Source organism: Drosophila subpulchrella, chromosome X (assembly GCF_014743375.2).
Source record: "Drosophila subpulchrella strain 33 F10 #4 breed RU33 chromosome X, RU_Dsub_v1.1 Primary Assembly, whole genome shotgun sequence".
In the NCBI taxonomy this organism is placed as follows: domain Eukaryota; kingdom Metazoa; phylum Arthropoda; class Insecta; order Diptera; family Drosophilidae; genus Drosophila; species Drosophila subpulchrella.
Genome location: NC_050613.1, coordinates 20,453,450 through 20,475,861, shown reverse-complemented (window position 1 = coordinate 20,475,861; position 22,412 = coordinate 20,453,450). Strand labels below are relative to the sequence as shown.

General features: G+C 46.0%; 2 protein-coding genes across 3 annotated transcripts; both read right to left on the bottom strand.

Moving 5' to 3' along the window:
- Nucleotides 1–246: 246 nt before the first annotated feature.
- On the bottom strand, nucleotides 247–9,439 carry LOC119555919 (flocculation protein FLO11-like). The gene is made up of 12 exons (XM_037867616.1): nucleotides 9,431–9,439; nucleotides 9,107–9,396; nucleotides 8,848–9,008; nucleotides 6,822–8,161; nucleotides 6,641–6,756; nucleotides 6,359–6,367; nucleotides 5,854–5,935; nucleotides 4,383–5,093; nucleotides 3,298–3,809; nucleotides 2,140–2,853; nucleotides 1,853–2,054; nucleotides 247–1,790 (listed from the first exon to the last, which is right to left on the bottom strand). Exons 1-12 carry the CDS (start codon nucleotides 9,437–9,439, stop codon nucleotides 1,704–1,706), a joined length of 4,233 nt encoding a protein of 1,410 aa, XP_037723544.1. The 3' UTR covers nucleotides 247–1,703.
- A 723-nt stretch (nucleotides 9,440–10,162) lies between these two features.
- LOC119556364 lies at nucleotides 10,163–21,676 on the bottom strand. Of its 2 annotated transcripts, XM_037868529.1 has the most exons (5): nucleotides 17,602–17,702; nucleotides 15,983–17,240; nucleotides 14,275–15,154; nucleotides 14,035–14,212; nucleotides 10,163–13,775 (listed from the first exon to the last, which is right to left on the bottom strand). In XM_037868529.1, the coding sequence occupies exons 1-5, from the start codon at nucleotides 17,685–17,687 to the stop codon at nucleotides 12,623–12,625; spliced, it is 3,555 nt and encodes a 1,184-aa protein (XP_037724457.1). In that variant the 5' UTR covers nucleotides 17,688–17,702; the 3' UTR covers nucleotides 10,163–12,622. The 2 variants fall into 2 exon arrangements, with proteins under 2 accessions (XP_037724457.1, XP_037724458.1); XM_037868530.1 differs by lacking the exons at nucleotides 10,163–13,775; nucleotides 14,035–14,212; nucleotides 14,275–15,154; nucleotides 17,602–17,702 and adding exons at nucleotides 19,666–19,957; nucleotides 20,734–21,676 and having other exon boundaries at nucleotides 15,959–17,240.
- Between the last annotated feature and the right edge of the window lie 736 nt (nucleotides 21,677–22,412).

Genomic DNA, 22,412 nt, shown 5'->3' with positions numbered 1-22,412 from the left:
AGATATCATTGAAAATTAAAAATGAAAAACTACTAATAAACCGTTACATTGTCACATCATCAAAGCAATATTTATCAAAAAAAAGTAAGGGTATTCAAAGCTCCAGCAGTTCCAACACAAGGTTCTTAGTTACATTTCAGCTGTTGATCACGTTGGAAGCTTTGCCTTCGTACGCTAGAAATATACAAATATAAATATGTTATGGCTCCCAGGGACCGTAGAAAAACACAATAATGATGCATTCCATTTTGATTTATTGTATATTGAATTTATTTAGATGCTTGTCTTTGGAATTTGTTCTTTAAATAATTGAATTTCTTATCGAATTTCAAGAGAAATTCATTTTTGCACTCTACTACTCTGGTAAAATACAAAGTTCGACCAAAAAAATCAATGTATACCACAGATGTTATGTATACTTCGGTAGCCATATACATAAAATCCGTTGTGTGTATCTGAATTACAAAGTAATTTACTGAATATCTCACGTTGTGTAATCGGTGCTGGATCAATGAATGCATCGAGTGAATCTGAGTGATAAATGCCTAATAAATCGATCGCGTACTCACTATTCAAAAGTAATTCGTTTATGTCAATTATATAACTATAACTAGAACTATTTAGATCCATGTATATATATTAGATTTTCTATTAAAGCTGATAAATGTACTCGATCGTTAGTTATTAATTCGTATAATTTGTTAGCATTTTCACAGCTCAGGGCTGCATTCAACAATTTTCGTGCTATTCGTTTACTCGATTCCGATTCCAATTCCAATATCAATTTCAATGTGAAATGAACTACCAAGTTTCTTAATATATATATACTATATGCATATATATAAGATTCAACTGATGCAAAAGTTCCGTTTGTAAATAGTTGAGAAAAACGTGGAATTCAAGTACTAAAAATTGTATTACGACCGACAACTAACGACTGACTATGACTACTACGAACTGCTGAGGCTGTAAATGTTATGTGTATAAAGACTACTACGTTAAGCTACCCACACAATAGTTCATTGGATACGTAAGGCCATTTCACTGTCTCAATCCCGCAACAAAAGCCCGAAACTGCTAAGCTATAAGACATAATCATGATCTCTAAAAAATAGTCAGTGTACGAACTCCACTAGATCCTAATTCATTTGGCTGGACTGCAAGTGTTATGTGTTATGTTTTTAATGTCTAAAATGTCTATAATGTCTATTTTGGAGTGAGTGTGTGTGTGCCCAGTATTACCAACTGACTGCCATTCGTTGTCTAAATCTTATTTGGCTGGGACTCGGTTCCTTGGCTCTGCTGGCAGGAGAATCGATTTTTATCGTTTTAATCTTTAATCGCTTTATCGTTTTTGGACGCAATTGGACGCCTAGAGCTACCCGGTATCGTTCCGATCCGGGGGATTCGCTAGCTACAAAGTCGTATCAAAAATCTTAACATACTACAAAGTGTTTGGTTTTGCATTTTGCCAGTTCTTTCGGTTGGGACAGCCCGCAAAGATCACCGTGATATGGTTGCAGTTGATCACTGCCTATCGACGGGCTGCCCCGTGCAAATGGTTATCAATCATCGCTCATCGATCATTGCTCATCGGTAATCGCTAGTCTAGGTTCTTCAGATGCTTAGCTAAAACTACCCACAGAACACAGTTAGTAACAGTAACAGAGGGGACAAGTGGATCGGGTGGTGGTGATGAATCCCTAGCCTGCGACTATTTGGGACACGGAATTGGTGCGTCGGCGTTTGGTGATCTGCTTCCACAGGCGGCGGTTCAGTGATGGCTTGTCCTGAAATCACATAATAATCGATAATTATCGATTCAGTTTTCGAGTGATCATTGTAAACATACGTTATCCTTGCGCGGCGACATCTGGGCCATCTCGACTGAATCCTGGGCCTGCGGCTGACCCGGCGGCAGCTTCTGGAGAAGAATACTGCTCTGGCTGTGGCTCGGATGGGGCTGCTCGCCAAAGGCGCCGTCGGAGAAGTTGGGGGTGCTGCTTGTGCTACTGGCGGTTATCTCGGAGTTGCGACGCTTTATAAAGTTTATTCTGCGAAAGGGTTAAAGATTTATTGAACAGATCAATGATAAAGGATGGTCATATAATGATTAATAGATATTTCTGGAATACTCACAATCGCTTTGATCTGCCCACTTCGGTCTCGAGGAATGCCTCCTCAGTCATTGTTGTTGTGGTTGTGGTACTGATGGCTCCCGCTCCGTCCATCGAAGTAGTACTCCTCGTCCTCGTCAGAGAGGCTGCTGCAGCTGCTCGTTTGGGCCAAGAAGAGCCGCGTTTCTCCGAACTCGAATCCATCCCCGAACGCATCTCCGTAGCCATGGCCACCAGAGTGGTCGTGCTCATCGTGGACGTGGATGTGGTCGTCTCCCTGACTCGACAGCCACTCCTCGATTGAGACATGGAGTATATCTTCTCGCGTCTCGCTAAGATTTCCAGATCGCCTAATTTGCTCCCGCCTCTGTTGGAGCTGGAGGCGGTGTTGTTGTCGCCGACGTTTACGTTCCCTCCGGCGACTCGACCAGCAAATCCACCACCTGCTTGAACCACCAGCTGACCCATTGGCTCGACGCCTGCACGGGTTAAACCACCGGCGAGCGGACTGCTGCCGTGGCTGCTGCTGCTGCGACTGTGATTGTTGTTGCTGATGGAGCCGCCCAAGGCGCCCGCTGAGAGGGGGCGGGGCCGGCGGTTCACCGTCGGCGTGTCCATCTTTGAGTTGCGTTGTTGAGAGTACGATATGACAGCCTCTCTTGGCTGCACCCTGTTCGTGGCTGAACGACTCAATAAATCGCGACCCGTCAGACGATGAAATGTGGAGAGGTCGTGCCTGCAAAGGGGATTTTATTTAGTTAGTTCTATTTTTATAACGAAAGGATTTAGCAAGGACTTGATCAGATAGCGATAAAATAAAGCATAGACATCAATTTGGTATTTATCGATTGAATTGATCATCGATGAATTATTGATTATCTATGATTATCGATGAATTATGTTAACTTGATAATGAAAATTGCAATTTAACTCTTGAATCAAGAAAGAGAGAGATTGCTGTAAGTAAGAGTTAGAAAGGCAATTCGAAAGTTAAAACAGTCGTATTTTGACCATCATAGTCTTGGGTTTAAGATTTTCGTATACTTAAGTATACATACTAAACTGATATGGAATTTCACCAAAACAAAAATAATGTCACATCTTATTTTTATCAGTGAACTTTAAACATTGAGTTAGCCTGCTTGCGATGCTTTTTTTTTCAACTTGAGGACGCACTTACCCCAGAATAGTTGTTAGATCTGGACCAGGCTCGTAGCAGATCAAGTCCTCGTCCCCGAGGATGTCGTGGTTGAGGGCCAGCCGCATTTCCAGCCTTGGGCTTAGGCCGCATCCAGCGTGGGGCACTGGGGCAGCGGGTGGTGCGTCTGGTGGTGCAGCTGGCTGTGCCACTGCAGCTGGGCTGCTCTGCCCCCTCGGCTGTGGGCTGTTGTAGTTGCTGTGGTGGGTGGGACTCTGGCGGATCGGCTTTGCCATCCTCGAGATCGAGACTGTTGCTGATGAAGTGGCTGAGGCGGGCCTGGGTGCCCCCAGCAGGCAGGTCTCGATTATCGTTGACGACGGTCGTTTTGGCCCCACCCCCAACGCTGGCGCTGCCGCCGAGCTGCTGGTACTCGGCGTTGATGGCATTGTCCTTGACCCGGTAGCGATTGGGTCCGAACCGCTGGCGGCGCCGCCGGCAACCGCCGAGGAGCCATTGTCAGCAGTAGCGCCAGATTTTTTTCGTTGTGGCTCCTAAGAAGATGAATACAAGAAATGACATTATATAACTTCGTTTAATTAACATAGTTTCTGCTGACTGGCTGAAAAGGTGACCCCAAACTGCACATTTAGAAACCCCAACATATCTTATATCCTTTTTTACAAAATTTTGAAAATTTGAGGTGGGTTGCTTGTTTTTAGGCTGTCTAGTTTAAGTTTAAGTAGTTTCTAAGTTTTCGGTGATTTGCCGAAAGGTGACCCAAATTTGCACGTCTTTAGCCCATAACTAGACTATATCTCCATCCAAACTCCTGAAAATCACTTAAGCAAAAGGCCATTTTAGCTCTTTCTTAAGCATGGGGAAACCATTACCTTAAGACAAGGCAAATTACCAAGCTATCGACTTTTTCCGAAAGGTGACCCCAATTTGTACTTCTAAAGCCCATAAGTAGACTAATCGAACTGCGATTTTAAAGCAAAGTTTTTCCGAAAGGTGACCCCAATTTGTACTTCTAAAGCCCATAAGTAGACTAATCGAACTGCGATTTTAAAGCAATTTTTTTCTAAAAATTGGGGATTGATTCTCTATTCGAACTGGTAGCTCACCGTTTTGGCCTGGGCAGCGCTTAGATCGGTCTGCGTGAGGAGCAAGCGACGCGGTGGCGGTGGCGGCGGCACAAATCTCGGAGGCCTGCCGCTGGCTCTGCCGCCGGAGTTCGTAGTGCCGCTCGCGCTGCTGGTTATTGTAGTAATCGATGAGGGAGCTCGACTCGGCGTCGTCGTCGTCGTCATCGTCATCACCGTCGTCGTCATCGTCTTCGTCATCATCCCGATCGGCGTCACTGCTGGCTTCGCCGGAGACGGATGCGTCGGCCGAGTGAATGGCGTCGTGGTTGTGGTGGTGCTGGTGGTGTTGCTGCAGCTGATCCCGCCGGCGGGATCGCGTCCTGATCCGCTCGAGGGGCGCTGATCGAGCAGATACTCGCAGGATGAGGCCACCACCACCGCTGCCGGTGGCTGAGGATCGATGGCCGTGGTGGGCAGCAGACGGGTGGTGAGCAAGGGACGCGGCCCCATCGCATTCGTGGCCAGATTCGGATGCAGTCGCTCCACGCTGGAGTGCGTATCCTCCTGGTCCTTGTCCTCCGCCGACTGATCCTCCTCCAGGTCCTGGTCCATGTCCTCCGCCGATGGATCCTCCTCCCGATCCGGCACCGCTGGCCGAGGAACTGGTGGTGGGACTGATGGCACCGCCTCGCTGTCGCTTGAACTTCCAGCCGAATCCTCTAGGTAGTGGCCATTGGTCGTTGCTTCCCCCTACCAATTGTTGGGAATAGAATTCAACTAATCAATTCTGGTTGGGATAGAGATTCCTGCTAGCGGTTGGCGCCGTTTGATGTGGATGTGGATGAGGAGGTGGTTGGTTCGTTCGTTTACAGTTCGGAATTTCGATAGCTAGATCAGATCGGTGGGGTTATTTCGGTGGTGGTGGGTGGTCAATCCTGTCCGGACGTGTGATGTTGATGAGCTCGCAGTATTGCAGGATGGGCTAAAGCTTCACTAATTTCACTACGACCTTCTAGGCAAGTTCAAGTATTTGTATTTAGCAACAACGATTTACGAGCACAATGATCAGACAGGCAAAAAGAGTACAGTTTACATACAAAGTCAAAACATGTTAGCGTGATTTATTGATTGATGATGGTGAAGATGGTTGATCGATGGATATGAAGATGAAGATGAGCAAGTTGCAGTCGATGGTTTATGAAAGTACAGACAAAATAGAAAAAAAGAGACCAAGGTCAATACAAAGTATAGTTGAGTGACTAGGGCTACATGCAGGTGAATAATATGTATAGATTTATTGCAGATGGGAGATAATCTCTCCTTCTCCCTCTCTCTTTTGTTCGAGGTGCTTGGGTACAGTTGCCCCCTGTACACTGTAGTTTGCCATGCAGCGGAATGCGGAATTGGAACGAAACGCGAGCACTGAACACGGTTGCATTTCAATTTGGAACCGGGGCTCTTTTTTCTGATTTGGGGCGTGTGTTTGGGATTTGCTGTAATAACGACCCACCTTTTTGACGTCATCGTTGTCCTGCTGCGTCTTCTCTTCGTCGCTCTCCGTCTCCTCCTCAAAAAGGGGCTCAAGCCGACGTCTACGTCGATATACGGATACGGATACGATTTACGATTTCGATAATACGTGTGTATGTCGTATGCAAACGAATTTCAATTGGAATTTAGCAATAGTTGATCGATGTGTTGATTGATTATGTGTCGATGGCATAAATGATATATCAATTTCGATTGATGTTATATAAAGTACATTGTAAGATACATATATGTAAATATAGGGGGGTAAGCTACAAAGATATGACCCTCGCCTTTATAATCGACCTGACTATGACTATGACTAGATCTAGGACTAGCCCGCAAATGATTGAGCAATACTAGTTATAAAGATAAATAGTGGTTACAGATAGAAATACAATATATGACACTGATTCGAATCGAATTTAGGATCGGGTGACATACGTTTGTGTGTGTGGTGAAACGAATGGAAACGAAAGGATAAACACCTGTAAAAGCTACGAAAGAAAGTTTCCAAAGGAGTACACGAAAAAAAGAAAATTCGTATCTTATTAACAGTAGGATCAATGGAGGCACTAGACTAAGCTATACTAGGTATGGTAGTTATATATCGAGATACTCGTTATGGTGTTTTACAGTTAGAGATCGGCTGCCTAGGATTTCTCTACCAGCTGTGTGTGATTATCGGTGGGTTTCGTTTTGGCTTTGTTTGGTGTCTTTGGGTCTCGGAGTGCCGAATTGATACGGAACTCATCCCAAACCCTACATACCGTGGCAGCAATCCTCGAATAGTGCTGGCCGTCATCGGAGGCGCCATGAGCAGTTCGTCCATCATCAGTTCCGTGTCATCGTCGTCATTTAAAGAGGTGCTCGACTTGGTGGGCGACTAAATGGTATTTGGATAATGATATTGAATCTTTTAAAGTGGTTGGGTATAGCTTTGGAACTCACCGAATGCGTGTTCTCCGAATTGATCAGCTGCATGTCCTGATCATCGTTATCCCCGCCACTGGTGGGCGTGCCCCAAACCTCCTCACCACTTGTGGCTCCCGAGGTGCACTCATCCATTTGCTCATCCGTCTCCGAGGCTGTTCCCTGCTGTTGTTGTTGAGCATCGCCGGCATTCCAGCGGCCCAAATACTTGTCTATGAAGGCACGCGACTCCTCGAAAAAGGACATCTTGTCGGAGACAAAGGCTCCCGCCCGATTTGTCCACGCTCCACTGGCCAGGACTTCGCCGTTGACCACAACGCCACCCGATGAACTCGAGGCCCCCAAATCGTTTTGCACCAAGGCTCGGTCGGAATTCGCATCTTCGTCATCTTCTTCTTCGATTTGGGGACTATTACGATCATGGCCATTTGGTGTAAAGGGTTCCATATCATCGTCCAGCTCATCGGCTTCATCCATTCGGTCATCGGAGGGCAGCTTCTCTAGGCTGGACATGGTTCCGAATCGCCGAAGGGCACTACTCATGGGTCGATAGGGTGGTTCCTCGTCCAAAGGTGATTCGTCACACGAATCCTCTGGGATATTCTCAATGATGGCCTGCCGGGGTTGTTTTGTAGTCGTGGTGGCGGTGCTGGTGGTTGAAGTTCCCCCGCCATTCGAGGAGCAACCACTGTTGTCCCAGACATGAGTGCTAGTCTTTGTAAGCACCGAATCGGGAGTGGGTGGGACCACAGCTATCGTCGGCGTACTGTTAATATCCTCCTTGAGCTCCTTGATCCTCTCCTGACCGCACAGTTTGGCAGCTGGAGCAAATTGAGCCAGGCCAATGAGCATCAGGGACAACTGCTCGTCCTCCTGCTTCTGCTGCACAGTGGTGGCCGTTTGTTTCGGGGATTCAAGTAGTTTGCACGTCTGATGCTCCATCTTATCCGGCGAGAGTTGGGCATGAGTGAAGTCCTCCGGAGTGCAGCGGCAATGGCAGGCGGCATATTTCGCTGGGGAACCACCCACCGAGCCGGAGCCCGATCCTGATCCTTTCGTTGGACTGCTCCGCATAATCCTAGCCGTCTCTGTAATGGTCACAATGGCCTTGACCTGCTGGTTGGCCTTTGGCCTAAGTGGTTCCTGGCACATTTGGGCCACGATGCGGGTGCGACGTGGTGGTGGCAGTGGTTTTGGTGAACCACCGCCGGCTGAGCAGTGACCATTGGGCAAGGATGATGCTGTGGTGACTGGTGGATCTAGATGACGTAGCTTGGAGCTTGGAGTTGGGATTGAGATTCCTTCGCCGGCACTGCTACTACTGTTGGGCATCGCTGCGACGCTGTCATCCGTTGCCTCTGATTGCGATTGGGATATTTCATCGGTTATCAATTGGGCCACATCGCTCTCGGTGTCACCGGTCTCCCGGCGACTGCTACTGGCCACCACTTTGGAGGATAACTCCCCCGTGATGGTGCTGCTGGACATGCTGGTCACGCTACCGGTGCCGGTTCCTGTTCCCGTCCCAGTTCGATTGCTCATCTTGGGGTTAGCCAAATCCGTGGCCAGGCCCGCAATGCCATTGCTGAGTTTGCAACAACGATTCGGTGAGGATTGGCTGTGCTGCACCTTCAGCGAATTGCAGAGCAGAACAGGCGTGGAACTGGAGTTTTGGACACCGCCTACGCCTCCACCGCCGCCAGGGCGGACTCCGCCCGGTCCGCTCTGCTGGCAATTCTTGTGGCAATGACGGCAAACGGCCAGCTTGTCCAGCACAATGGGACTCGAGCGTACGGTAATCTAGCATACGGGAAAAGTTGGGGAAAAAAGAGCAGGGTTAGCAAGAAAGGCTACGAGACAGCAGGCAGGGATTTTAACTAGGTGGGGCCAAGGGTTTTACATCTATAGTATCACTATATATATAGATTATGTCTTGTTAAGGTGTCTAAAAGTAAGCTGTAATCCGGCTCGAAGGACCATGACCACAACTGATATTGCTTACAATTTCATAGCATACTTTTTGGTGGGGGGCTATATATCTCACCTGGCTGTCCGATGTGGTGCTGTGCGACTGACTGATCACACTGATTACGCCCTCCGCCTCCGAGGTGGAGTATATATCCGAGGCGGCGCTCATGCTGAGCTCTTCGACGCCGCTCAATCGCTTGCCCCCGAAATTGGGCTTCGCCGATAGACCGCCATTTTCTTTGGCCAAATTCAGCTCCTTGGTGCGCTTCTCCAGCTGCTGGCGCGTCCAGTAGGTGATCCGTTCATCCTGCTCGCTGTCGCTATTGAAGATCAACTGCTCATCCTCGGCGCTTACATTCTCCTGCGACCTTGCGATGGCCGCCAGACGGGCCTGTTGCTGTTGCTTGTCCAGCTGGCCCTTCATCCAGTTGGCCAGGTGCAGGGCGCTCGACTTGGGAGTGCCCGTCTTGTTTAGGATGCGGCACTTCTCGTCGATCAGCAGTTCGATCTGCTCCACATGACCACCATGGACACCATGGCTATGGCCATGGGATCGATCTGCAGATCTGTCGGTGGCTAATCCCCCGGCGGGATGGGCATGGCCGTGCGAGTTGTTGCTGCGCTGCTGGAAAAATCCGATAATGTGAATAATACGTTACCTGGACCATGCCTTGACCTTGACCTTGAGCTCTAACCACCACACCACCAGCACCACCCACTGCCACCCGCCTATCGTTTGGCAAATTAAAATTTGTGATGGGCTCATTTGCTTTTTGCTTTTGCTTTGCTCGGGCCTTGCTTTGTGTTTGCTTTTGCTTTGCTTTTTGGCTTTTTTTTCTTTATCTGAGAGAACTATTTTTTTTTATTTTTGCGAAGCGGTGAAACGGAACGGAAACAATAATCTGAGTCCATCTTTGATTAAAAACGCTTGCTCTTGGCTAACAATGGAATTCGTTTTAAAAGGGACTTTAAGGACTTAACGTTTTTACAATATATATATATATATATATACAGAAATATATATATAACACAAGACAACGGTAAACGGGAGCGGGTACAGTCACACAACAAACAACTAATAAGCAATGGAAGTTGAAATAAGTTTTAAGAATAGGAAGAAGCAATTCGAACTTAAAACTAAAATTGAGTCCATCACAATTTTTAATTTATCAATTTTGGTTTTTGATTGTTTTTCTCATTTTTTTTTCCATGGTTTTGAGAAGTTTTTTTGTTTTTCTGCGGATCGCATGATTGACCAGGATTTGTTTATGCGGAGCTGTATGGTAATTCAGTGAGTGCTCGGTGGATTTCTACTTGTTTGAATTTTACTGTTTCTTTTCCTCTGTTTTTTTTTTTTTTTTGGAAGTGAAATAAAAAGAACATCACAAGCGTTTTTAGTCAAAGAATCATTTGGTTTTTATTATTATTTGAATTCATCGTTTCTCTTCGCAATCTCAATCTCAAACGGCTCGATACATCGATGGTCGATTCTCGATCCTCTCGTGTCATGTAAAATGTCGAAAAACCATAAATCGAAAACTTCTAGACGTACATGAGGTTTACAGAATATGAATGTGAATATAAATAGTAAGTATGTATATACGTATCTGGTATATATATATATATGTATATATAGGGTGTATAGAAATTTGTTGTTTACTGCTCAAGGCACACACAAAAACCAGACCGCAAAAGATAACGCGGCGTATGCTTGATATTCAACAATCACTTAAACTTTGCAATAGATGTCTGTGTGCGAGTGTCTCTGTGTGGGTGTGCTTTAGTTAGTGTGTGGGTGTGTATGCTAAGTGTAAACTCCTGGCTGGATGGTGTGTTTGCACCAAACTAAATCCGCACTGTGGGACCAAATTGCCAAAGGGTTCAAAAACTTTATAGATGTATGCTTAATATTTGGAAAGCAAGAACTACGAAATCTAAATACTACACTTGGTATTGTTAATATGATATTATTAGATTGCTTATCAAAACTAATCAAAAACATAAAGAATAAATGAAATTAAGTTAAAAATTTCGATAGAAAATATCTAAAAACTATATTCAAACAAACTACTTCCCATTCAGTGAATTTTGTCCCACTGTGCAAAGGCAATTGAGTGCTGAGCTATATGCTTATTCATAAATATATGTATGTGGTTAGCTTGAAGATAGATTTTCAAAGGCAACAAAGTGCTTGTCATAGATAATTGACATCGATTAATCAATCAGATACATGAAAGTAGCAAATATGGTTGCCATCCAGCCAAAAGTCCTTCGACTGAGCAAAGTTTCACTAGAGCTGTGAGGATACACATACTGATACTAGATAAATATTTATGCGGATGTTTGTATATAGGAAAGTACTATGTATATACAACTTGGATTTTGCGATTTGGATTTTGATTCAGATTTTGATTTGTTTCAATTTCAATTTGTTCTGGCCAATCGAGTTCAACTAAATTGGGTAATTCCATTATTCGAGCGAGACTAGAGGAAATTTGGCTAATGGGTCAACTTATCATACGAAGAGGATCCGATCCGAGGAGAAACTAGGACTAGGCTAATGTAGGATAACAACAGCAATAACAGTAATCAATAGGTTTTCAATTTGGCTACAAAATGGAAGCATTATTAACATTAGTATAATTTCAATTAGGTCTTGTTTCTTTGGTTTTTTTCTCGTTGGATTGGCAAAAAAGTTCATTTCGAATGGTTAATACGAATAGAGTGATTAGGTATTTGCACATATATGCATATTGTAGGATATATATATGTATATATATATCTATAAGCTAAAAACTCTTGTAAAACGTGTCCCAGATTTTGCATCTGTGTTGTGTATAATTGACTAGCTAAATACCTATATTTATATATATATACATATAAGTATGGCTATGTATATCTATGGTGTGTATACTATGTATACGCATATAAGTATATTACTAAAAAGAGCTAAGAACTAGCGTTACACACATACAATCGGCATTGAATATTAATCTCTGCTCGCGTCCATCGGTTTATTGCTATTTACACTCGATTCAAAATCGACTTGGATGGATCGAATACCATATACGGGGAGGGTTACTCAATGGGATATATATGGTATGGATGTCAATACGCGAGTATATACAATACACAACAGAGATACGTACACCTAGGGAGCGATGGTTATATGTCTATGTACAATTTTCCACGGATAATTGTCACTTCTCACTCGCAATTAGAGTCAATTAAGCACATATGCTTATCACCTGGATCTAAAAAGCTTCGACCATGTCCATGAATACTGAATTGGAGCTGTTCCTACCTGAAGAGTATTCTATGAGCAGCAGAAATTATCGGGAGTGCCACAAAAATCTCTATGAAATAATTTTGTAGAGCATGCCTAGATCTATGGGAAATCCATCGATTTATCCAAGCATGTGGTTTCAACTTGAAAAGGGTCTAGAGATATCTGGAACCTTCCCGACATTTCTAGAACTTCCTATATCCAGGTGATACATTCTTTTATCTCTTTTACCATTTCGATTTCACTCGTTTTAATCGCACTACTCGGTACTCGATTCTGATATCCTGGCAAAGTCAATCCCCAATCTTCCAAAGAGAGGCTGCCACTACACTGAAAAAGTTGTGATTGTTGTGAGTATGGGAAACTTGGCCAAAAGCTGAGGCAAAAGCAGAGCAAAACGGCGATTGAGCTGGATATTCATAGATAGTAAAGAGATATAGAGAAGAGGCTTGTTGTTTTTGTTGGGTAGATCAGTGGTAACATAGTTGTTGAGTAAGCTCGTCAATATTCAAAGATTGTGCGGCAAGGGGCTGTTAACGGGGTCTGACTGTAGCCAGAAGTCAAATCACAGGTCCAGCGAGTCCGGCGGCGTTGGTCTAGTGGGTAGCATGCCAAAGGGATCGTCCACCACCACGCTATCGTCCTCGTCACTGTCCTCGTCGTGTCCCTGGCCCTCGATGCCCTCCCTGTCCTCCTCGTCGCCCAGGAAGATGCACTCCTCCACATCCGTGTCATAGCAGGGATCCAGATTGACCTCGTGCAGCTGAAGGTCGAGCTCGAGGAGATCCCAAGAGCCTCCGAATTCGGCTAGAGGTATATTTGACCCTCTCCCTCCCCCACCCGCTTGCCGACTTGTGGAGGTTGCCACAAAATCATTGGAGAAGGCATCCGAGTTGCAGGGCTGCGAGGTTGTGGGTGAAATATTGGGTGTTGGGGTCTCTGGCGTCGTCAGGGACACCTGACCATGACCACCAACCACTCCGCCGGACTCATCGATAAAGGAACGGCCCACTGAACTCAGGCTGAACTCCAAGAGTTTCTGGGAGGGATGCGGATTCGGGTTCAGGTTGATGGGTGGTGGTGGTTCACTAGTGACCTCCGGAATGGCCGTTAGGCATTTGCAACTCGAGAGGGACAGAACTGAGGTTTGGGTCTGCGAGTGGGTCTGCGAATGATTGAGGGTCTGGGTGTGAACTTGCGATTGGGTTTGGATCAAGCTGGCGCTGCTGCTGGTCAGGCACGACGACCCACCCAAACCCACTCCATTGGGCACCGAACCACTACTGCCGCCCACATGACCTTGACCCGACAGGTGGTTTTGGTAGCTTTGATGGTGATGCTGATAATGGGTGTGGTTTCGGGCGGGCGAGGTGGTGCGCGAGGGCAGCGAGGTGGTGCAAAGTGGCGGCTGCGGATGCGACTGCGTCTGGGTGGCGCTGCTCGTGGTGGTGCTGGCACAGTGGTGCCGGACAGCACTGGCCAGCCTCTGCAGATTCTCGTAGGAATCACCGCTGTCCAGGCGCTTGCTGCGAAAGAGACGCACCTGCTGTTTCTGCTGCTGCTTCAGGTGTATGCTGTCCAGCGAGGGCAGCTTCATCGAACCCATCGAGGCGGTGGTCAGTCCAATGTCGCTCAGCGGCACCAGGGTGTTGAGCACATCCGGCGAGTCCAAGGGACTGGACAGTGGTGTGGAGCCCAGAGCGGCATTCACTAGAAATCTGAGGGCATGGAAAGAGCATTAGTGGTTTCTTTTGTTTCGGGTTTTGGGCTTCTTAAAAGGTTACACCGCCGTAAAATTTTTATAAAGAATATTAGTGATTGTAAAATGTATCATCTACTTCTGAAGAATTCGCGGTTATCTCTAGCGTAATTTGCAAGGCTTTATTGTCCTGAACTTCATCGTAAATTGCCGAAACCCTTTAAGTTAGAAACTAATTTTTCTATGGGCGGTGTGAACCCTTTTAGGAGATGACTTACATCTGCCGCTGGAGAAGATTCTGCCAGACGGCCTTTAGTTCCAAAGAGGGTGCTCTCAATATAAGACTCTTGCGGCGGGCTCCTCGTTTTGGAGTGCGGGTGAGATCGGGGGCACAATAGCCCGTGGGACTCTCCGCCAGACGACCATTAGGATCCACAGTGAGACGGAACTCGGTGGCTAAATGCGATAAATAATATATTACATATCAAGTCAAAAAGAACAACAGCACTCCCACTCACTTTTCTTGCGCATGTGGAAACAAGAGTCCACCACATTGGCGATGGGAATGGGCTCCTCCGTGATGAACAGGACTCGATCTCGGCTGACCTTGGCAAACACAATGATATCGCTGAAGAGCAGGGTCCAATAGGGTTTTACCGAGCGACCCTCAACCCGCGACAGATCGCCACCAAAGATCCACTGGCGACCCTGGACGGCCAGCGTGAAGGGCTTGCATTTGGTGAAGACCATACGGGACTCCAGATCCTGGAGGGTCAACAGGGGACGACCCTCGCCCAGTGGCTCCATTAGGCCACTGCTAACTGTGATCTCTCTGTAGGCAGCCTGCAGCTCGTTGATGACCGTGCTAAAGTTCTTGTGCTCCTCCGTGTCCACATGACAATTCCCGGCGAGCAACTGCATCAGCTTAAGGATCTCGCGAAAGTGCTGCAGTGGTCGATGGATGAACATGGTGAGATCGGGTCTCTTGCGCGGCACCGCCGGTTCCGTGATGAAGGCTATAAACTCGGAGCCCGTTTGTCGCGACTTATTGACCAGCACACAATCCGCCCGTTTGATGCCATTGCAGTACTTCTTGTATGCCGCACAAATTGCCGTGGTCTTCGATAGGTAGACCCGGGAGGCGAAGTTCATGTGCGGTTCCTGATCCTGCTGCTCGCTGCTGCACAACTGCTCCAGGATGTCCTCGGCGATCCTCAGCAGCTCGTCGATGTTCTGGAACAAGGTGCGATGATCGTTCGGCGAGATCAAATCCTTTCGCTCCACCAGCGGCTGAACGAATCGATCCACTCCGAAGTGCAGGGCAGCCGTGAAGTTCTGCTCCCGACTGATCAGCTGAAGCAGGAAGCGCCTACGGTTGTCCGTAATGGGCACAATCGACTGGGGGCACGGAAAGGGGTTAGAGGGTTTCTAATTAATGGAATGCTACAAGTTTCTCTGATATTTCCATGATAAACAGTAAACAGAATTTTAAAAAAGAATGGGAGGAAAATGTATTTGTTAAACAAGATATTTTTTAGCCGTTTGATACAATCATAGAAACGGAAATAGTATTTTTTAGCCGTTTGATACAATGATAGAAAAGGAAATAGTAAATATCTGCAAATTTAATTAACAATGTCGTATTTAATATATTTCTAAACAAAAACATATTATTTATTACAAAACATATTAAATTGCATTATTTAGTTCAAAATATTTAAATAAAGATATAATGAATGATTTCAAAAATAATAGATATTATTCCTATTTATTTTAAGCATTTTCAGTTGAGTTTATCAGTGTATTTATTAAATAAAAACGTTGCAATCTTGTAGCAAACCCATTCTTTAATCTAAGGATCAAAGAAAATTGTAGGACCAATAATATGTATTCCCAGGCAGGTAACTAGGGGTTTCCTAAAATGATCTTTGTGTAAAACCAATAAAAAATCAAAACTTATAATGTGGGAGCGAAAAAAAATTTATTGTCAAGCGTTGTGGGGATTTCGCAAGGGTTCTTAGGGACTCTCAAACAAATTAGAGGCCTCGGCTAGGCAAAAAAAATGGATAAATATTTAGATAATAGTAATTAGATAACCAGCATGGCGATAACTTAGACACTTAAACTTAACAAATAATTATGTACACAAAAAGACACGAAAAAATGCAAAAAAAATAATGAGGTGAATTGCAAAAGTGATCCCTAGACGAAGACACCTTTGCCTACCTCCTTGCTGAAGGTGACTTGCGGCAGGTGGAGCCTCCTCTTGGCCGCCTCGATGGATGAAGTGGTTCCGGAGCAGGCGGTGGCCGGTCGACTCAGGCTATTGCCCACCGGCTGGATCCTCGTGCTGGCGGTCCTCTGCAGACTCATCACGGTTGTCGTTCCGGTGGTGGTGGTGGCCAGGGTGTGCTCCTCGCTACCCAGGCCACCCACACCCACACCCAGGCCCACGCCCAAACCCACTGCCACGCCCAGCCGACTGCTCATGCTGGTATTGTTTTGGCCCAAATCTGCCGTCGTGATTGTTGTGGCGCCCGCGCCTGACCTTCTGAATATCTCCAACGTCAAGGCCGAACCCTGCGATCGTATCAAATTCAGAACATCAGCCTCGGGCATCGTGACCACATTGTGCTTGTCCACAAAGATCACATAGTCTCCGGGCAGAATGCCGCATCGGTCGGCCGACAATCCCGCCTCGATCTTCTCCACGCGCGGCGGATGGGTCCAAACGATGGAGAAACCAAAGCCCCGCTCCTCGGTGCGTGTGAGTCTTTTCGTCATGGTGAATGGCGTTCGTCCTGGCTGCTGGCGGGGAGCTCCTCCTCCTCCTCCAGCTCCACCTGCACCGCCTGCTCCACCATTATTTGGCATGGTGGACTGTCTCCTACCACCACCGGATGTCCCATTATTCAGATGATTGGCATTACTCTCGTTGGCCTTCGAGGATGTCGATTGAACCGACGATTGACCCGTCGTTTGTGCCTGGGTTGTACTATTCGCATTGCCATCCGCTGGTGGATCGAGTTCCAGGAATCTTAGAAAGAGATTCTCGTCCGCATCCCGCTGATGGAGGGCCTTCTTGCTCAGCTTCATCGGCTGTTGGGGCTGCTGGGGCAGCAACAGATCCTCCTTGCCCATGCTATCGATGCTAATGCTGATCACCTCGTCGTTCAATGGCATGACTGCTGCGGATCCAGATACCGATCCGGATCCTGTGGCAATTGGTTTTTGGGGCGTGACTGTGGCGGCGGCTGCCATTCCTGCGGGCGAATGATCCTCCGGTTGATCCTGCTCCTGATCCTTTTCCGCTTCCTGCTTGCGATCCTGGCCTGCGTTGGCTCTTTTTCGTTGACTCTGGCGGTTGTTAGGCGGAGGACATGCCTGTGCCTGCAGCTTGTAGGATCCTGCCGTGATGATGCCCGACTCCGGATGCACTAGCTCATTCAGTGGAAAAGTGCTGCAGCCCAGGAATTCGCTGCGTCTGCAAGAGAAAAAAGGGAAAAACCATTTAGCAGGGAACATATCTGAGAAAACTTAAAACCTAAATCGAAATAAGGATATTTCACAAAACTTTTAACGACCTTCCGCAGAACATTTCAAGGTTTCGACCATATCGCCTGAATATTTCATGGCCAATGATTGGCTCAAATCGTTGAGTTAAAGAACCAAGCAAACTGATAAAACTAATATGTCCATTAAATATAAATGTCCGACGAAATCCTTGGCCCCTTTGAAATTGCTTTTGGATAATACCTAGCAGCAATAACGATTTCGGTCAGTTTGCGTCACGTTGCAACGTCTGACGGACATTGTCTATTTATAAGTGAGTGAAGGTGGCTCGCCTGCAGCTGATCCAATCCAATCCGTGGAAACCCACCCACCAAAGAATAGCCCGTTGAAAACTAGTTTTCCTCGTCGTACGTGACATAAATCAATTAGCGGCCCTAAGCTGCTGCCAGATTCCACATTTCCACATGCCACAAAGTACGTACAAGTGGCCCGGAAATGCGCTTGGCCCGGCCAATTTGCTGGGTGGTTCGGTGGTTGGGTGGTTCGGTGGGTGGTATGTCAGTGGGTGGTGCGGCGGGATGTGGCATGTCAGTGGGTGGTATGACAGTGGCTTGAGGCTCTCTGTCTGCTGCTTCTTCCACTGGCCACTTTAGCTGAAGTTGGCGCGCGTATTTGGGTCACTTTTATTGATTTTCCTTGCAAAGTCCGGGGGTTTTGTATATTTTTTTGTTTTTATTTTCGTTTTTCTTTTTTTGGGGCGATTGCAATCAGATGGGAGGTGCATTAAAAATGTCGGGCCATAGGAATACCACCACCTACACTTTGTGCCGAAAAGCTGGCCATAAATTATTCAGCCGCCCCGACGTTTTGTAAATTGACTTAAAACGTTCCTTTTTGGCCTAGACTATTTTCACAACTCAGGTGGATGGTAAATTATGCATGGCCAACAAATAAAGGCAGGTGCGTGCAGAAAAAGGGGTGGGTGGGTAAATAGGTGATATGTGTGTATGGTTCCCGGGTGTACATTTAGTTAGTTGGCCACTTCAATTAGCTGCTGACAGCGAAAAATAAAATGTTTAAAAAAAAACAGGAAAAGGATATTGGGCAGGGGTGTGCGTGTGTGTCTGTGTGTGAGCTGGTGATTATTGCATAATCGCCTTAACCACTCGCATCGATTTGGCATGAAACTTAGCACTTGACCAGTTTTATTATTATTTTTCAAGTACTCCACTCCTGAATGTCCTTGAATTTTAATTAACTTTGAAGCGTGCTGCGAAAAGCCCACACATAGATACTCCAAAACACGCACACACTCAAACACACACACGCAGGCACGCAGGACTTCCACTTCCTGTTCGCAATTTGTTTAGCAGCATGCCCGAAATTATGCTACACTTTCCATGCTTCACATACACACACACACACACACAGTTATATAAGTTTTCGTTGCATACTTTCTTGGGTTTTTCGAATTAAACACTGAATTTCAAGGCACTTAAAAAAAAATTGCAAACAAAATGTGATATTTAAACCATTAATTTTCGGGGGCACGCAAGGATATGTACTTTGTAGGCTTACTTTGCCTCGATTTCCTGCCTTTGCGAGCGTTGCCAGCCGTTTTGCCGTTCGCCGTTTTTCGTCGCTTTTCACGCGAGCTTGCCACTCGGACTGAGTAACGGGAACTGAGCTGGGAAAACCACCAGGAAAATACACATGGAGCAGCGCAGGTCAGCCCGGGAAGGTCTCCAATGCGCCCGCGCTGGAAAATCGGCTAGCTGGAAAGTCCATGGAAATTGGGGGGGGGCTTGTTTATGTGCAGGATATGCACTAGGAATGCGAAAGGCCCTGGAGGTGCAACGAGGCCAGGAAGAGCGCCGCAATTAACCAGACTTGGTCTTTTGCCTGTCTGTGGAGGAGACCACCCCCCCCCCCCCCAGTAGACACCCCCCCAAATCTTTTCTCTTCCAGAACTTCCCCCGATAATCGTTTAGGGGTGAATGACTTACAGCGATGATGGCACGCGCTAAAAAGGATATTACTTGGGGGTCAATCTGGTCATATTTTATAGCAATCCGTGCTGTTAACTGGATTGTATTAAATATATATATTTCATGGATAGAGTAGGATAGGATAATTAGGTTTTCATGATACATTGAATGGTACCCTAGCATTTTAGTAAAAAATTTTGATTTAGGAATTCAGAAGCGAATTGGATGTTGTTTTTTTTTTATCCAACGTATGCTAAAACCCCAAGAAGAGGTTTCTCTTGATAGTCTTGCAATCCTGTTCTAGATAGATTTAACCCTAAGATAGCCCAAATTCTTGGTTGATTTTCTTAAGTGTACTCTTCAATTTCAGGGGTTACTTTCTTGGCTTTCGACCGTACTCGTACTCACTTTAAATGGCGATCCCTATGCCACACGGCCAGCTGAAGATGCTGACCAATGGTCTCCTCGCCACTGGAAATCTGGAAGCTGAACCGCTGATCGAAATACGGACGACACGAGTGCCGATGGACGGCGGTGCGTTGATAGCCGGAACTCATGCTTCCTCCGGAGCCACCGGGAGGCTGGTTAGCTCCTCCAGCTCCAGCTGCAGCTCCAAGTCCGGACAGAGCCACCTTGACGTAGGCATTAATGCTGCCATTTCCACTGCCATGGGAACGCTGCAAGTCCCGACAACGAATCACTGCAATGGAGAAAGACGGCGAAGGCAGGTGCAATTAAAACAGGTGAGCTGGGTAATGAATCTCTTGAGTTTGCTGGGGGGATTCGGGGGATTCGAAAGCCCTGGCAGACGGCTCCCCTGATAATCCTATTTAACGAAATTGAGTTGCCTCTGCATGGCATTCAGTTTGCCCTTGGCTATTGGGTTTCTCACTTTGATAGCCGACAAATATAAGTAAACAAAATTAAATTCACTCTCTATAATAGATTTGGGTAAAGGGTTATTAAAATTCCATCTCCATCTATTTAACAAAACTTTTAAGATTTTTTCTAGAAATCTCTATCACTGCTGATCTAATTTTTTTTAAGGGATTATAAGTTATTAGGGATTAACAAAGTACTAAAAAATTGTAGGAATTTTTATTACTTAGACGGTCGTTTTCATTTGAGTTAAAAATGTTCTCAAAAATAGAACGACATTTGTCAGTAGTTTATACTTATCAAAAAGTTGATAAATAAGCTCAATTTAACTTTTCTCTTATCACCATTTCGTTCTAGTATTGAGAACATTGATACCAAAATGTACTTACACGGTTTTTAAGAACGAAAGTTCTCAATTCAAGAACAATGTACTTGAATTATTCTCTCAGTGTGGATAACACAGAAATCGTATGATATTTTAAACTTGAAACATTTAAAGTACTTAGGTCAGGAATAGATATAGCTTTTAAAGTGACTTGAAATCAACAGAGTTAACTTAGCAGGTTTTAAACAATTTTGAGGTCTTTCGGAACTAACCATGTACATTGAGTTGCTGCTCCCTGGCATCGTATGCAATGCTCACATCGATGCTGCCCCGCTGGCTGTTTTCCAAATCGGCACCACTGTTGCTACTGTTACGGCTGGTGGTGTTGCTGTGGGCGGGGGGCGTGGCCGAGGAGGTGGAGTTGGAGGCCAGCGAACTCCGTTTGGCCACCTGCTGCTCATCGTCATCCAAATCACTTGAAGCGGAACTGGATGAGAAGCTCAGACAGCGTTTGGTGCTTGGTATCAGATGCAGTTGGTCCTTTATTTTGTTTTGGTGGCTCTGCGTTTGGGTGGTGTTTTGGTTTTGGGTGTGGGTGTGGGTCTTGTGTGGGTTCTTGCGCCGCACCACCCGCTGCCTTTTCAAGTGGGTGGGTGTGCGCACCTCCATTTCATGGACACTGGTCTCGCTCCACTCGCCAGACTGGTGGTTATCCGCCAGAATGGTGGCGTTAGTGGTACTAGTAGTGTTGGTACTCGTACTGGTGACTCCCAGTGGCTTCGTACACCTCACCTCCTTACGGGCCGATTCTATAATGGCGTCCAGCATGCGATCCAATGTGGTGTCACCCATTCGAGATGAGGATAGCTGGGAATCCTCCAGAGCCACTGCGCCCAGTACACCACCACCAGTGGTTGTGGTGGTGGTGGTGCTCCGTGGCAAACATCGCAGAGCCGCCAATTGTGGCGTCGCCTGCCGGGGACCACTGCCTTCACTGAAACTCCTGCGCTGCGGACTCTTCCCGTGCACATTGCTCAAATCCTGGAGGGCAATCAGGCTGGCATTGCCAAAGGGACTGCTCATGAAGTGCACCCCGAAGTTCTCCTTGTTGGCATCCCCCGCCCCCGGCACGCCCACTCCGCGCCGCCGCCCACGCGACTCCTCCACCACGGCACTGGAACTCGAGTGGCGATGCATCCGTGTCATGGTTGGCATGTCCCTACTGGAAAAAACACAAAAGTATGGGGAATAGTTCCTGATTAATATAGGAATCCTTGGATTGGTTCAAAAATCACTTCTTTGTTTAAGGTGAAAAGCGTTTTTGGGAAAAGGCTTATCTTAATCTTCTAGAATTGCTTGAACTCTGAATTTCAGCTAATGTATTAATAATAATAATGGGTTATTATAAAGTAATGGGTTATTACTTTAATACAGAAAATGTTTTTAATTCAATATTTAAATTTATGGGATATTATATTTTTTTTATTTGTTTAAAATTGATATGCAGTTTTTGTGAACTATTCAAAAAGAGTAAACAAAATTAGTTTAAGAGGAAAATTACATATAAATCTTTACACGAGGAAATATTTAAAAAATTATATCACTTTTTTGGCATGTTTCATCCTATATAGTAACATTTTTCTTATCATTTTTTTATGTTACCAAGCTATATAGAATAGATTCTTCTGGATCTTGTTGGCGAATCGGGTCTGTTCGGTTAGGTCCTCGGTCCTTGGCCCTCGAGCCTTGGTCCTTGGTCCTTGGCAGCTGGCTGCCAAACAAGGGGATCAGAGCGACGGGTTCCGATCTGGTTTCGTTTTTATCCCATTCTTTTCGCTGTCCTTTGGTTTTTGGATTTTGGGAACTCTTCCAGACAATTTCGAGGCAGAAAAACAACGGCAACAAATGAATGAGGCGAACTGAGCGGGCAAACAAAGTGCAGGACAAAGCC

What these genes read in the sequence shown, in the direction of transcription:
- LOC119555919 (XM_037867616.1), bottom strand. An exon ending in GTAAGCGCCGAGGATGAGCA is followed by an intron (nt 9,009 to 9,106) that starts GTTGATCTTCAA and finishes ATTTGGCCAAAG; the next exon opens with AAAATGGCGGTCTATCGGCG. An exon ending in GATCTAACAACTATTCTGGG is followed by an intron (nt 2,854 to 3,297) that starts GTAAGTGCGTCC and finishes TCCCCTTTGCAG; the next exon opens with GCACGACCTCTCCACATTTC.
- LOC119556364 (XM_037868529.1), bottom strand. Translation starts at nt 17,687, where the DNA reads ATGTCACGTACGACGAGGAAAACTAGTTTTCAACGGGCTATTCTTTGG. An exon ending in TTGGATTGGATCAGCTGCAG is followed by an intron (nt 17,241 to 17,601) that starts GCGAGCCACCTT and finishes TTTCTCTTGCAG; the next exon opens with ACGCAGCGAATTCCTGGGCT. An exon ending in AATCTTCTCCAGCGGCAGAT is followed by an intron (nt 13,776 to 14,034) that starts GTAAGTCATCTC and finishes CCATGCCCTCAG; the next exon opens with ATTTCTAGTGAATGCCGCTC.